Source organism: Haemaphysalis longicornis, unplaced genomic scaffold (assembly GCF_048455015.1).
Source record: "Haemaphysalis longicornis isolate Haplotype H1 unplaced genomic scaffold, Haemaphysalis longicornis Haplotype H1 scaffold_9, whole genome shotgun sequence".
Classification (NCBI taxonomy): domain Eukaryota; kingdom Metazoa; phylum Arthropoda; class Arachnida; order Ixodida; family Ixodidae; genus Haemaphysalis; species Haemaphysalis longicornis.
The window spans coordinates 126147034-126162652 of NW_027526460.1; the positions used below are offsets into that span (position 1 = coordinate 126147034).

The 15619-nt window shown below is 48.9% G+C and overlaps 1 protein-coding gene across 3 annotated transcripts in view; it reads right to left on the minus strand.

The window, feature by feature from the left end:
- Positions 1-7613, minus strand: part of LOC144152890 (uncharacterized) — a 79431-nt gene extending 71818 nt beyond the window's left edge. For 2 of the 3 annotated variants that reach the window (XM_077684429.1, XM_077684427.1), the window contains exons 1-2: positions 7426-7613; positions 3358-3465 (exon numbers count right to left, since the gene is read on the minus strand). In XM_077684429.1, the coding sequence (XP_077540555.1) occupies positions 3358-3465; positions 7426-7474 (157 nt within the window). In that variant the 5' untranslated portion in view covers positions 7475-7613. The remainder of the gene's footprint in view (positions 1-3357; positions 3466-7425) is intronic. The other variant, XM_077684430.1, reaches the window with a different exon arrangement.
- Positions 7614-15619: the final 8006 nt, after the last annotated feature.

Here is a 15619-nt window from a genome sequence, read left to right on the forward strand (position 1 = left end):
AGGTAGGCTTTCCTGTAGGTTAACAGTACATTATACACCAGGCGACCCTCAGAATTTACCCGGGGGTCTTGTTGTTGATTTCACTCTCCCAGCCCTCTCCTTTTTCCTTTCCTTAATAAGCTAGCTTGTATGTGCTTACGGACATACACGCTAGCTTAACGGTTCTCGAAGATCGCTTGATAGTGATGGCGCTACACATACATTGCGTGACAATTGCTTTCTTTACCGCAGGGCAAAAGCCGAGTGGCACCCGCCGCGGTGACTGAGTGGCTAAGGCGTTGTGCTGCTGAGCACGAGGAAGCGGGTTCGAGTACCGGCCGTGGCGGCTACTTTTTTGGTGGAGGCGAAAAGCAAAAACATCCCCGTGTTCGAAATTTCGGCGCAAGTTAAAGATCCCCAGTCGGTCAAAATTAATCCGTAGCCCTTCACTAAGGGCACGTCATCGCCTGTGAAGCGTCGGCGCGTTAAACCCTACAATCAATCAATCAAAAGTCGATTGGTCACACTGAAACAAGCTTTTTCGGCGTGTTGGGTACATTTTAGGCATTTTAGGAATGGTGGGAGTATTTATTGCTACCTCTAAAAACTCGAAATCATGGCGGTCTTGCGCGCCGTGTCGCGCCGTAGTACAGGGCTCCGGATTTATTTTGACCACTTGGGGATGCTTAACGCGCGCGGAATTGCTCGACGCGCCGGGATTTTTCGCCTCCACCCGAAAAACGTCCGCTGCCACCAGCATTTTACCGCGCCTGTGGGCACAGCGTCCAGTCTTAGCCACTACGCACCCGCAGCAGGTGTAGAACGTTTTCTTGGGAAAGTGCGCAATGGGGCTGGAGCTCGTCCCATTCCTTCTCCTGTTGTAGTCGTCCTGAATTTCCGTCTCGCCTTTCGTTCTTTTATTTCGTAAACGACTAGATCTCAGTATTGTTTCGGCTTCTTAGTACGTCGTTAAGAACATTTTCGGGGTTATCCTGAGATCACCTGTCCAAAATAAACGTTTTTGTATACTCATTGTGCCCTTGTAATTTATCAGAAAATATCCAACGGGCCTGTGTTCAGTTTTGCAAGGAAATATTTTAATCTTAACCTCCAGTGGTAAAAGAAAGGTCCATATCTCCAAGGGGTTCAGGAATATAGATAACAGGGACGTGTCGAAGCGAAGCCAGATCCCTTGTTGCTTGAAGAAAAAAGTTTTGTGATAATCATTCTAACTTCGTAATAATCATACTGAAAGCAGGCCTTGGCAATAACGCGAAGCTTTGTTTTTATCTCGTCGATCAGGCTTCGAAGGAATGCCTGAAGGTTTTAGGGGTTTCGTTCTCGCCTAGGTAGAGGCAAAGATCACCTTTTTTTTCGTCACGTAAGACTTTTCAATAAATTCAGAACGCTTCATAGCGTGCTTTAAATTTCGAAAGATTGATATGCCGCTCAGATTTAGTTGTATAGTAGTGAGTAAGGCGCTCCGAAGAGGGTATTCGGTAGTGCATGTGGAGAGCCTGGTGTGTTCATCGACGGTGCTGCCCACCCAATCACTAACTTCCGAGCTGGCTTTGTTGATTGAAAAAACAAGATCGCAGAGGGTATGTATGGAATCCGTAATAGAGGCTCTACGAAAGGAAATCTCACCACCTGTGGAGTAGTTGAGTTTGGACCGTATCTATTGCATATGTGCTGTTCGTGTCTTTACATGTGTTTACTTGGGCTTGTTTTTGTGTAAAGCCATGCGCATTGACGTTCTTTCTATATTGTTTGTACTTTTGTTGTCTAAGTTGTTTGCGCATCTGCCAGGGTCCTGTAGAGGAATTAGAGTACATACAAATAGACAAACAAACTAATAAATAAATAATGTGCGTAGGCGTTGAACATGAGACGTGGGACGAAATCCTTCCTTATGTGACCTCGCGTATACACGGGGAGACACTGCAAGGACGATACAACGGGCTGCAAAGTTTTCTGTCTGTATGATGGCTGGAATTTGTAAGTGAAGTGGCCTGCACTTGATTCGCAGTCGTAAGAGAAACATTACGCCTAGCAGCATCCTCATCGCACGCGTAGCCGGAGCTTACCCAGCGCGCCGCGGAGGAATTAGTTGATTGCTGAAATGTCGTCCAAGAAACATTTTCCCCGGGTTTACAACGCAGCTATTTAGGAACCGCCAGAACGTCCCTTTTAGTGTCCTTGGGTCTTCCGCTGTCTAGAGGCCTAACTCTCAGTGACGTGCTAGGCCCTTGGACGAATTCTAAACGAGCATCTCGAGCGACAAAAGCTCTACTGTCTTTCCTGCGAAGCACATGACTTGATCAGACTCTTTAAACAGGACTCTCTTAATGAGCGCGTCATCTTCGTCACAGTCATTATCATCATCTCTTCATCGATTTTTTTTATACATCTGGTGTAGCAAGCTAGGCGCCTTGGCCAGGCTAACCTCACCAGTATCATTAAAGACTATTCTCTCTCTCTCTCTCTTAGGAAACGCCGCAGATGACTAAATTCGAGCTTGTCTTCACAAGATAGCCTATCACAATGCTGAACCATATGGTGCCTCTGACGACCGCAACACAGACGTAAAAGGATGCCTACAACGTGCAGGTTAAGCCCGCCCGCTAGCTCGCATTCGCACAACGGGCCGGCGACTGGTGGACGGCGGACGGGAATACGTTCGACACTAAAACGACGGGTGTACTCCATAAGACCGAGGGTGGTTTGCACCAAAATTCGACGACGCGGCCTCACTGAGAAGCTTCTGCAGCCTTATTTCCGACCATGTGGATTTAACAACATGTTGTCGAACCTATCTGCCAGGTTGTCTTCGACTTGGTCTACAGGATATCACGACGACGCATGCTGCCCGAGGAGGTTTATGTCGTTCACTCCACGCCATTCAAGGCTAGATGATAACATTCTGTCGTGTTCTCTGCCATTTCATTGCAGCATCTTCGCGATGCACCCTTAGCGAGTGCATAATGGCGCGAACCATGCCATGTGCACATTTTGTGCAGGTATTGTTGTCCCCACTTGGCGGCATTTACGATATTCATAATGCTAGTCCTGTAAGTCTTTGTCTGCAACGTGAGACCGAAATTTCGACATAGTCCAGGAATTTAGACGTTGGTGTAGTAATGAACGAGGTGCAATAAAGCCCCATAACACGGGTAGCCGAGGATGGTTGATGTGTTTTTTCCAGACGTGGTAAACGGCTCTCACGCTTACCCCAAGGGTGTAAAACTGCGTCGTGGCTAATTCTTCTCATTGAGTGAGCCCTTTGCTTGTATGTGCAATGGCTCACTGTACAAAACAGGAAATGTTTTTCGGAGTCGACAAATCTCAAGGATACAGGCGATAGTTCTGCACACTTACTTCGTCTCGGCCGGTTGAGGCAGCGAGTGTGATGAAACGTCTCAGTGCCAGAAGTAGCTCTGGGATCATGGCGTCTCCACGGCGTTCTGTGTTCATTGCCCACAGAAGCTGCGCAGGGTTGAAGATCGAAGTGACATGCAACGGAGAACAAATAGCATTGCAGTTCGCATGTGCGCTTTCAAGCACGGCGACGGTTATGCAGGCTCGAACCATTTAATATTGCGACGGCCCCATCAATAGTGCCTCATGAATAGAAAATAGTGCCCCGTGAATAGTGCCCCATGAATAGAGAAGCCCGCAGTTATGAGCCGAGGATGGCCCCGAAATTCCACATGCTTTGCGCTGGACAAAGAGAGGCAAAATATGCGCCGTATCAGCTTGCACTGCAAATATCGTGAATGAGGCGATAGCCGTCGGCCGGCCGCTGCCACGTAACTCCTACTCTACATATGGGACATCTTGAAGGTAGCGCACTTAAACACGGACACTAGCGAAAGAAACGACAAACCACAGCGCTAGTGTCCGTGTTTGAGTGCGCTAAGTTCAAGATGCCCATATACATTACCAACTAGCTCAATTGTCACTTCTCCTACTCTACACTCTACACTCCTGTCGTGAGATGGCATCATCGCGCGCACTGGCACCGATTCACCATAGCTTTTCCTCGCCACACTAGGGGCGGGACTCGTGTCCCGACCTGTCGGAGACGTGATACAACTGGTACAAGCACATATTTGAAAACGCGTAGTTGGCTGTCTTGCTCTATCGCCTGTTGCGACGAGTGGTGCAGTTTTGACGTTGCAAAGGGAGGAAATAATGCCAAAATGAAGAAAGCCAAAGGGAGGTGAAGAGATAGCGTTAATCAACTTCTTGAATAGCGTCCCACACGCCACACCACACAAGCCGAACGGTGGCGAACGAACGAGCTCAAACGATTTCAGTAATTAGGCTGGTCTCTCTGCGCCCATAGCTACTCTTGGAGCGTCACCGCAAAGCCGGCGGGCGCACGTAAATACATTGTATATGCTTTAATGACCGAGCGTTCATTGCTCTTTGCAGGGCTAACGACGACACTGCGCAGAAAACTTGACCGAATACCGAAGCTTAACTACGCATAAACTCCACCGAATGAAGAATAAGCGAGGTGGGGCCGGAAGCGTCGCAGTTTTCCCAGTCTTCGCGCCATTAGAGCGGTGCTCAACCAATTTTTAATGCGTAGCATTCTTTGCCGAGAACCCACAATTCACGTCACGGAGACACGCTACGTATATTGGACAGGCGCAGACATTGTCCCTCCCCTGGGATCTGTTCCTCCACTACATACACAAGTCACCAGGCCGTCCGCACTCTCGGGTATGCGGTGGCTATCCGGACAATGAACGTACATATTGGCGCTGTGTACGGGCGACCTCGTCTTCCACATTGATTTCCACCAACCCCTTCCCCCCTGATATTCCCTACTCGTGGTCTAGCTGGGCCGCTCCCCCCGCGAACCTACGGGCAGTCCTGTGTTCCCTCTCGGCTGCCCACATTGAAACTCTTTCTCCGAGTTTCAGTCCTCCGAGACCGAGAACTGATAACTCCGCGGCTCGGACTTGAGCTGCAGAATAAAGTTTCATCTCTCTCTCTCTCTCTCTCTCTCTCTCTCTCTCTCTCTCTCTCTCTCTCTCTCTCTCTCTCTCTCTCTCTCTCTCTCTCTCTCTCTCTCTCTCTCTCTCTCTCTCTCACTCTCTCTCTCTCTCTCTCTCTCTCTCTCTCTCTCTCTCTCTCTCTCTCTCTCTCCACAGTCAGGAGCGCGTAACGTCCTGCATTTCCACAAAACATGTAGATATCGCGGAAATTCCCCCTGTAATCGCTATAATAGTGCAAATAGAGATAACTGGTCCCACGAAATTTTGAAAAACTAAAAAAATTATAACAATAAAAAAATTACGGAAAATGGAGAACCGTTTAACGCCCTGCATTTCCACAATAATGCATACTTCGTAAACGTTCCAAATGTAGTCCTTAGAATAACGTACATGGGGATAATTGGTGGAGCGAAATTTTGAAAAGCTAAGATATAAGGAAAATAATAAAAAAATTACTGAAAATGGCAAAGCGTATAACGCATGGAATTTCCACAATAATGTAGATTTTATGAAAGTTTCACATGTAATCGTTATAATAGCGTAAATGGAGAATATTGGTCGAACGAATTTTTAAAAACTGAGAAAATAAGAAAAATATAAAATAATTACGAAAATTGGCGAACCCTCTAACACCCAGCATTTCCACAATAGTGCAGATTTCGTGAAAGTTCCAAATGTAATCTTAGAATAACGTAGACTGAAATAATTGGTGGAACGAAATTTAAAAAAACTAGAAAATAAGGAGAAAATATTAAAACTTACTGAAAATGCCAAACGTATACCGCATGGAATTTCCACAGTAATGTAGATTTCGTAAAAGTTGCACCTGTATTCGTTAGAATAGCGTAAATGGGGAATATTTTTCGAACAAAGTTTTTAAAAACTGAAAAAGCAAAAAAAAAAATAAAAATGAAATAATTACCGAAACTGGCGAACCGTGTGACGCCCTCCATATCCACAATAATGCAGATTTCGGAAAAGTTCCGAACGTAATGGTTTGAATAACGTAAATGGAGATAATTTGTCGGACGAAATTTTGAAAAACGAAAAAATAAGAAAAATGACAAGAAAATACGGAAAGTGGTAAAACGGTTAACCCATCGCATTTCCAGAATATTGAAGATTTTTCGAAAGTTTCCCATGTAATCTTTGTAATATGGTAATTGGAGATAATTGGTCGGACAGAATTTAGAAAAAACAAAAAAATTGGCTGAAAGACAGACGGCATAAGAATGCTACGCAAGTAGATAACCCTCTGAATTTCTGCAGAATTGTTTCACTTTCTATACTAACCAACTAGACGTACATGCTTCACTAAATGAACGAGGGTACTCCCAGTTATCTATTTACATGTTGCGTCTAATGTGCCTGAGGTTTCCTTTGTACTCGGCCTCTGAATGGGGTACTTTGTAATTGCGCCAACTGCATATTTATCACGTTCACGGATTTCAGCGGTGGGAGAAGTCCCACAGCCCTTATAATTTTCAAACTCACGGCTATGCATTAGCCGGAAAGCGGCCTCATTTGTATGGCTTTCACTGGAAAAACAGTTTATAAAAGCTTTACTAATTACTTTAATACATGAGAATGCCGGATGTCATAACCGGAAGAGAACGTGCGTGCAAGCCCACTGGCGCTGATGGCTGCAACTGTAAATGCGCCCCCATACGTTTGTCCATGACCGCACTCGGCCACGTGTCACGCTGATCGAGCCAAGGACAGCGAAATTAATCGCACTTGCACGAACAGGAGTGCCCTTTTTAAGAGACCAGTGAATGAGGCAGGGGTGGAGCCGCATAGCAAGAGTATATTTATTATGGAGGGAAACTTTGCGCAGACCCGCCGCGGTGGCTCAGTGGCTAAGGCGTTGCGCTGCTGAGCACGAGGTCGCGGGTTCGATTCCCGGCCGCGGCGGCCGCTTTTCTGATGGAGGAGAAAAGCAAAAACGCCCGTGTGTTCGAGATTTCGGCGCACGTTAAAGATCCCCAGGTGGTCAAAATTAATCCGGAGCCCTCCACTACGGCGCGCCTCATCGCCTACGTTGCGTCGGCGCGTTAAACACCACAATCAATCAATCAATCAATCGAAACTTTGCGCACATGCATGCCCTTGTGCGCTGGCACCAGTAACACCCTTACTTTCTTAAAGAAAAAAAACTTGCTGCTTGCCTATTTGGTTCATGGTATTCGCAAAAAAGCTAGCGCAGAACACTCAAAAACACTGGAGAGAAGGACTGAGCCGCAGTTCTGTCCGTGTCTTCTGTGCTGTGTCGGTTTTGAGACAACATTTTGCGACCTCGTACGCTCTAAACGCTTCAGGAAGCTGTGGGGACCTTGTTTCCAGCTGTGTGATCTTACGTCGAATAAGAGTGTAGCAATTAAGGAAGAAAGGGTGTAGCTATTCAGGAAGAAAAAAGTGAATATAGCTGGGAACTCACCGGTGACGATTGCTGAAAGCACCGCAGCGGTCAGCAACACTCTCATCATGCGAACTAACCGTTCCTCTGTTCAATACCAACGGGCATGCCAAGGCACGGTGTGTAGAAGACTGTTCCGACGGTGCAAATCAGGCAACGCGGAACCAACGCGGCCTTTCGTCCGCAGATCCTTACGTTGGCTTTGCGTGCATGAAGAGCAACCCAGGCCCCTCTCCCTCTTTCAGCCGCCCTAACATCACACCGGCGATGGTAAGACGCTGACGTAAGCGGAGCGGAGGCATGCTGTCGAGACAGTGGTAACTGGAGAGCGGGCTGCTGATAAACAAGAAAGCAAAACGGGACGACAGCTATCTTCACCGGCGATGGTGGAACGTTGACGCTAGCGGAGCGGAGGCATGCTGCCAAGTCACAGGCAAGTGGAGAGCGGGCTGTTCATTACTGGAAAACAAAACGGGACGACAGCTAACCGCAGCGGGAAAGGACACCGGTTGGGGCAATTTATTGTGTCTTCCTGCCCCGCAGGCATTGTCTGCGTGGCAGGAAGACACATCACTTGTCATGCGACGAGCATCGTTGTAACTTGGGTGTTCTCTTCTGAGACCTGACTGTGGAAGCGTAAAGTACTTTTGTTGACACCCTTTTAAAGGTTTTCCCGAATAACACAAATGAAAGTATATATTTCCCTCGTACCTGCTGTGGTGGATCAGCGGCTAAGGCGTTGCTCTGCTGAACCCAAGGGCGCAGGTTCGATCCCGGCCATGGTGGCTGCTTTTAAAACAAAGGCGAAAAGCAGAGACGCTCGTGTATCGAGATTTCAGCGCACTTTAAGGATCCCAAGGCGGTCAAAATTAACCCGGAGCCCTCCACTACGGCGCACCTCATTGCCCACGTAAAGCTTCAGCGCCTTAAACCTACGAAGTTAAAAATACCTCCTTCACAAATAATTGAACGACGCGGTAAGCTGCCTCTTAATTATTGTGTCGGCTCCCGCCGCCAACAGATTTAACATAGTAGCGTTCTTAAGCTAATCTTCCGATTTTTTTTCGTGGGCGCTCTCCATCCCCTATCAGCCTTGCTCCTCTATCGTCTTCGCAAGTACGTCATCGGTGCCAACTGGAAACCAGGACTGATGAAGGCAATATGAGGGCTCTCTGAACCTTGACTACGGCGCAGCGGCGATGGAAGTGTGGAAAGGAGGATAATGATACTATGGCGGGTGCAAAAGAAAGAATACACGATTTCAACATGCGCCGCGGCTGCTCAGTGGAGCTCTTCCTATGTCAGTCCGTAGTCGCATGCTTGTCCGACACGGTCACCAACGGTTCCCACAACTTACGATATTACATTAAAGTGCCTCTTCTACCGAAACTGATAGCAGTGCGATTATTGTATCATTTAATTAAAAAGAGGAGAAAATGGTAATGTCAGGCCTTCGAAAACTAGGCCTAGATTATGACCAGAAACGAACTAAAATGAGTCTTGATAAGAACTAAAATCGAGTATAAGACGTTCCATCACAAACATATTTTAACTGTTCACCGAATTTTTGTGGCCTTTGCAACGGCAAATGATGTATGGCGGCACGAGGACAATTGAAAAATCACCGAAAAATATGTAAGGTGTTGTAAGGGTCGGGTGTTGCCGTCATTATTGCCATGATTGCATGACAGGCCAGGCCACGGAGCAACGGCTTCACGGCCGTCGAGGGCCCCTCTTGTGTACCGTGTTTCCGCCCTGAGGGCAAGAGCGAGGCAATCGCGGGAGCTGCAGGGGGGGGGGGGGGGGGGCGGCGGCGGCAATGAGCAGGCGTGTATTGTTGTGCAGGCGCGGTATTGTGGCGCCACCTTGCATACAGGGTCCGCAACAGTGCAGGTGCCTGGGGAGCGCGGTCGGAGCGAGCGCCGCCCCCACCGAATGCGAGACAGACCGGGTTGAGTCGTGGCTCGTCTCTGACGGGGTGCTGCGGGCGCATAGCGACCAACGGCCTCGAGTATCTCGCGTTGTAACCATTTGCTGTAAAAAGTGTAAATACAAGTTTTCGTTTCGTCTCAACGGGTCGTCGCCTCAATCACAGCCGCAGCGCTGCACTAAACGCAGCGCAGGGCTGGCGGGACCTCAAAGGGTCACCAACGCCCGCCTCGCAAGGAGGCGAATTGGAGGAGAACGAGACATCACTGGTGTTATCCGCGTCAACGGTCATGCAAATACACAGCATGACACTAGAAAGAAGCTGCAGAGCCGATCACACAATCACCAAAATACAGAAAATCTTGGCCGCATTGGACAACGCCTAACCAGCGGAAGAGTAGAAAATAAGTGTATAAACGATAACATTCTTACAAAGGCATTGGTCATGAGCCGGACATTGTACAGCCGTCCGTAGCACATACTTACTTAGTATAGAGAAAACCAAAGGAACAATATAATCGCGACCGCCCATAAGACGCCCTAAACATCCCTTATTGTCACTAACACCGAAAATGTCCTTACCTTGCGTCTTTCTACTACCTTTGAAGAAATCAGAAAGGCCCCTCTCCTAGTAGCATAAAGAGAGCGCGTGGGAAAAAAGCAAAATTCGTACGGGCCATCCTATATACTACAGGCACACCTCCGGGAAAAAAATGACAAAACCTCACCCCCTACCGAAAAACACAGATCGAAACCTAGATAACTACATACAACAAGCCAGGTTCAAGTTCTTTCCGAGGGAAGCACCCAAACGATCAAAACGCAGTGCACGCCGACGCATGGATGATCGAAAGTGCGCAGGAAACAATTTCCCAGTAGACTACCATGGCAATCGTAGTGACCCCGTGCACCTCATACACACTGGAATGGCAGAAACGGGAATTGGAGCCTTCCGCTTGGCACTCCGCCTAGTGGCACTATTTAAAAAAGAAGCTTAATCATTACTCACCCTTAAAAAGTCATGAGACTTGGCTGGAGGCAGAATACATAAAAGGTTGAGAAAGGTTTCGCCACCCTCAATCATTAGAGTTCACATCACATTTACACCCGGAAACGAGGGCCTTCAAGGATGCGTTTAGGTCTTCTATTGTGTTGGTCAGGATGATTTCTTTTTTCCTTATCGCGTCCCAGCTCTTAAGTTTCGCTTCTCCTAATTTCCTTCCGTAGACAAGCCATGAACTTTGGTCTCGATGATCATGTGATCACTTCCTAAGCTTTCCTCCTAATTTCTCCAATTAACGGTGGAAATGTTTGATGTTAAAGTGAGACGCGGACAGGTATAGCTATCGTCGGGCCAGTGCAGACCCGAGACCTCTACAACGAAATTTTACAAAGCATGAAAAAAATTGAAATTTCCTATCAAGCTACGGCGGTAGACAGTCACTTGCTGCACACCTGCATGGGAAGCCCGGCACAGCTTAATGCGGAGATGTAAGAAGCAGAGACCCAACAGAAAGCTCCGACTACGAATTTCCAAACTCAACACAGAAGCGGCCAAGTATGCGCCATTGTTTTGCCGCCAAAATTGGCTTCATATTTGTGACACCCTAAACGGAAGACTCAGCACTTCGAAGTCATGGCCTATTATTAGATATATCATACACCCCATCAACCGCAAGGGGTAAACTAGCAAGACAATGCAGACTATAATACTCTGGAGAGGACGTCACGTGTACCCTCAGGAACAGGTATTTCCCGGACACCCCCAAGGAAGCTTTACCGACATACAGTAGACCACCGGATGCCATCATAGATCAGCCAATAATACCGGTTGAGGTGCTGGCGGCCCTGGCCAAGATATGACGGAACACGTTTCCTGGAATGGACAAAATAAAAGCCCTGCAAACCTCGACGACGCTTCCAGCGTGGCTCTGGTCGCCTACATGAGCGATTGCTGGATGACCAGCGTTCTCCCGACTGCATGGAAGGAAGCATAAGCGAGATTCCTACCCAGACCGGGTAAGACGCCACACGTCAACAAACTCAGCCTGATATCTCCAACCTCCTGCGTCAGGAAGGCCATGGAACATGTTGTTGTATACATGTTGCAAAGGCACTTAGAAGCTACAGAACAAATGCCCCAGCATGTTCTCATTTCGGCCGTACCTATCGACGCAAGACATCCTACTTCAACTCAAAACAGACATCTTCGAGGCAGCCATTAGGACGACGCCGCAGGCCATCCTCACAATAGACCTCAAGGGTGCCTTCGACAACGTGGCTCACAGCGCCATTCTGAAGAACCTCAATGACCAGGCTGCAGTGAATGGATGTGCGGATACGTCTACTGCCTACCATCTTCCTCCAAGTTGTGGAGGGCGCATCTCGGTTCTGCAGTCAACATCTTTAGCCCTACTGCTGTAGCTCCACTCAAGTCACCGCCTAATTAAGGAGATCACGGCCATGATGCTCGAACTCACAAGCGCCACGGCTACGCCTAGCCCACAGTGCTTCGTCACCAGCCGCCAGCGCGATTCTCCAATCTTTGCTTGCCTTCGCTGGCGTGATGTCGACGACTGTATGAATGATGACGACTGGCTGGAAATGCACTCACTCGAGAGGCAGCGCGCTTAGCAGGTGGAGCGACAGCCTGAAGCTCCTGAATGTCGCCTTTTCCCTCTTTGACGCCGCAGACACATGGTACTTAAATCACGAGGAAGCCACCAGTGACTGGACCACCTTCATCAGTCAGCGCCGCCATTTTCGTGATATCCGCAGCTCAACCCGAAGGGGCGAAAAGAACCTAGAATGACGCGCCCAACAAACCTGTCAAACCTGCACGTCTTATATTAAGATATTCTAGCACTTTGTCTTAGTGCAAACAAGGATATATCAGAGTCTGAGCACGTACGCTACATATTAAAAGGAAGGGATCGGCCAGTTCGCCTTCACGGCGATCCCGCTTCCAAACCCGACAACCATCTTGAATGTGACGGCGACGTGCCAGCGCCAAGACAATCTTCAGTTCAACTGTATTCAGCAGGATACGTTCACCCGGAATTTAGGCGATGAAGACCTTCGCGTGCTGATGAGGGAGCTGATTCGAGAAGAGCTGGACAGCTGCGCCTCCGCGTGTGCTGCTGCTACTACTCACCACTCGTGCGCACCGACTTTCAAGAGATGATTAAGAGGAGCTTACATGTGTGACGTTCGGAAGTTGCCACCGGTGCTACCATCCGAACCACTCTGCGTGCGTACTATGCCGTCCTTCACAGAGACGAGACCAACGCCACGTTGAAGTGCCCGCAACGCTAGTGGAGGCGTTACGTACGCGCACGGAGGGAACAGTGACCCGCCGATGCCTCCTTTGTTTCACAACGCGCCATCGCTTCTTTCCACGCAACTCGCGTGGAAGGTATATGAAGGCACTGAAAGAAGCCCCTGGGGTCACCTTCTCCACCCCGGCGGCAAGCAATTCCGCGGGAGGAAGCCGCCGTAAGAGGTAGCCGATAGCGTGCTCCTGCATTCCGGTCGGAGAACGAGACCGACAGAAACGCCGCTCCCTGCATCTTTCACTAACCCGGACTGGTGGGCCCGATGCTGCACTCCGGGATCACCTCCAAAGCCCAGCGGAGAACGCGTTGCCCGGCCCGAGAGCTCGCCCCGGCCCAGCGGTGATCGCGCGCCTCCCGTGCACATCGGTGTGAGAGCGAAGGAACTCGCCTCCACGACCCGGCCCCAGCCACCCACCTGACACGCTTCTACCTGATCAAGGAGCCGGGCGAGTGCCGATGCTACCCCGTTCTCGTGACCGCTGAGGGTACCAGGGCTGTTTATAGCCTTATTAATGATACTTAATTGTTATCTGTTATTAACCCTTTCATATCTCTTTTCTTCTCAACTCTGGGTGGAACCACCCAAACGGAAAACAGTTATCCAGCCCCTTCTGGGCTCGCCGCATATGTGTGCCGGCCCGGACTGTGCTTGATTATGCCGCTTCTTTTGCTGCGGCGTCTTATTCTGAAGTCGCTTTGCCCAAGGAATCGGTTCCTTTGCCCAAGGAACCGACTACCGTCTAGCCTCTTCGCGGATATGTGGCCACCGGGCCTAACCAACCAGGGTTTTTCTACTGCGAAATCCCCTACCACATTTCTCGGTTCTGTCGAAGGCGTGAACCGGATGCACGGTGCAGCAACTACAGTTACGAATGCAACGTAACGATCCATCATTATGGCCGCGGACAGCGGGGATACCGGTCTTCTATCCGCCATGCGCCTCCTCCTGCCGATTTGCTTTAGTTACAGTGCAATTCCCGGGAAACACGACTTCGCTCACCATCGCCTTTCCGCCGAGTTGTATCACCGCTTCTCCTCGTCGTGCATGACAGTGTTCATGTATCAGAAAACTACGCCACGCAGTCTTTGGAGGGGAAACTGTAACCAGCGAAGACATCACTCCTCCAGAGCACCCATCGATCAAGTTGGGTGTATTCGTTGAAGGCGTTCGCATCGAAGCATTGGTGGACACCGGTGCAAGCGTCTCAATTATTGATTGTTGGGTTTAACGCGCCGACGGTATACACAGGCGATGAGTCACGCCGTAGTGGAGGGCTTCGGATTAATTTTGACCACCTGAGGACCTTTAGCGTGTGCCGAAATTTCGGAGAGAGAGAGAGAAATAAACGTTATTGTCTGAAAAAACTAGCTAGGGCTTGGTCCTTGCCGGTCCGAGGTGGTAGGTCTCTTCAGTCCAGGAAACCTCTGGCGGTGGCTGCCGTCTTCGCCCGGTTCACCAGTTTCTTCTGGTTCTCCAGATCCTCGTACACGAGCAGTGCTTCCCACTTTTTAGCAATGTCGGGTTGACCGGTTGTATGCGTGCTTGGAATATCTTGTGGTGCGGCAGTCAGGGTTGTTGATGATGCTTGACTACCCACAGGTGGGTCTGGGCGGTGGTCTTCGCAAGGGCACTCCAGGATCATGTGCGGCAAAGTATCGTGTACGTCGCAATAAGGGCAGAGATACGGAAATCGTGTGGGGTAAATGCGGTGCAAGATTACTCCGTGTGCATATGTGTTTGTTTGGAGGCGACGAAAGATTATGCTTTCTTCCTTGGTGAGATCGAGGTGTGGTGGGGGATATCTCCTCCGCTCAAGTCGGTAGTGCTCCAATATTGCCCTATAGGTACTGGGTACGTCTTAATGGGACCCGCACCCTTGTAACATCTAAATTATTCATGATAATAAGTGTAAAAGATTACGAAAGCTGAGAACACTGTATTGAGGCCCCTCATTGCGCTGTTGAAATGAAACACAATTCGAAACTGCTACCTATTGTACACTGCGCGTCTTCATTGAACGTTTTGCCATTACATCCAGTGCCTAGTACTACTTATGCTCGGCTGGGACTTTCTCTCGTAGACATCCGGTGTGATTTGTAGCCGCTTTTGAAAAATACTTTTACCACCACAGATACGTATTACTCAACTGTTCCACAAACAGGGCCGATTTTTTAGTGCTGACGACCGAACCTAGGCAGCTTAGACAGGCACCAGAAGTTAATAAAGTGCTTAAAAACGATGACAGCTTGAAAAAATGAAGGAAGCTCACACTAACTCTCAAGACTTGAAGGTACCGAAGCTGTACACACCTTTCACATCCATCATAACGGCGCAAGTCCTTGATTTCAGCCTATATGCTCCTTATTCGCGGCCGCAATGACCATTACTCCATCATTGTTGCTATAAGTGTGAGCTTCCTTCATTTTTTGGAAGTGCTAATCATTGGACATCACCTTGGAGGGGCGTACACTATGTCATTCTCGTTCCGAGCAAGTGTTGCAACGATTACGGTGAACGCTAGAGTTTTTGTTTTTTGGTCCGTATGCTTGGCTTGACATACGTGCGCCCGGGACGCTGGGGAGCCTTCGCAATGCAGGCACACACGAGTGCTCGGCATTTGCTTTGTTTTTTAACTGCCGGGGGATGGGTTCGAGGCAACGCACTCATGTGAGCGAGCTCACGTGTGCTCGGCATTTTCTTGGTATTCTTAACTGCGGACAGAAAAGTCTAAAAATTTGAAAAACAGAAAAGTCTAACAATTTGCTAAGCAGGTTTGCTTTTGATCAGCCAATAACAACGGCTGAGGTGCGGGCGGCCCTGGCTAAGATCCGGCGGAACACCTCACCGGGTAGGGACAAAATAACCAAGAAGGTCCTGGCAAACCTAGACGACGCTTCCATCGGTGCTCTGACCTCCTACATGAATGAAAGGAGGCAGAGGTGAGATTTCT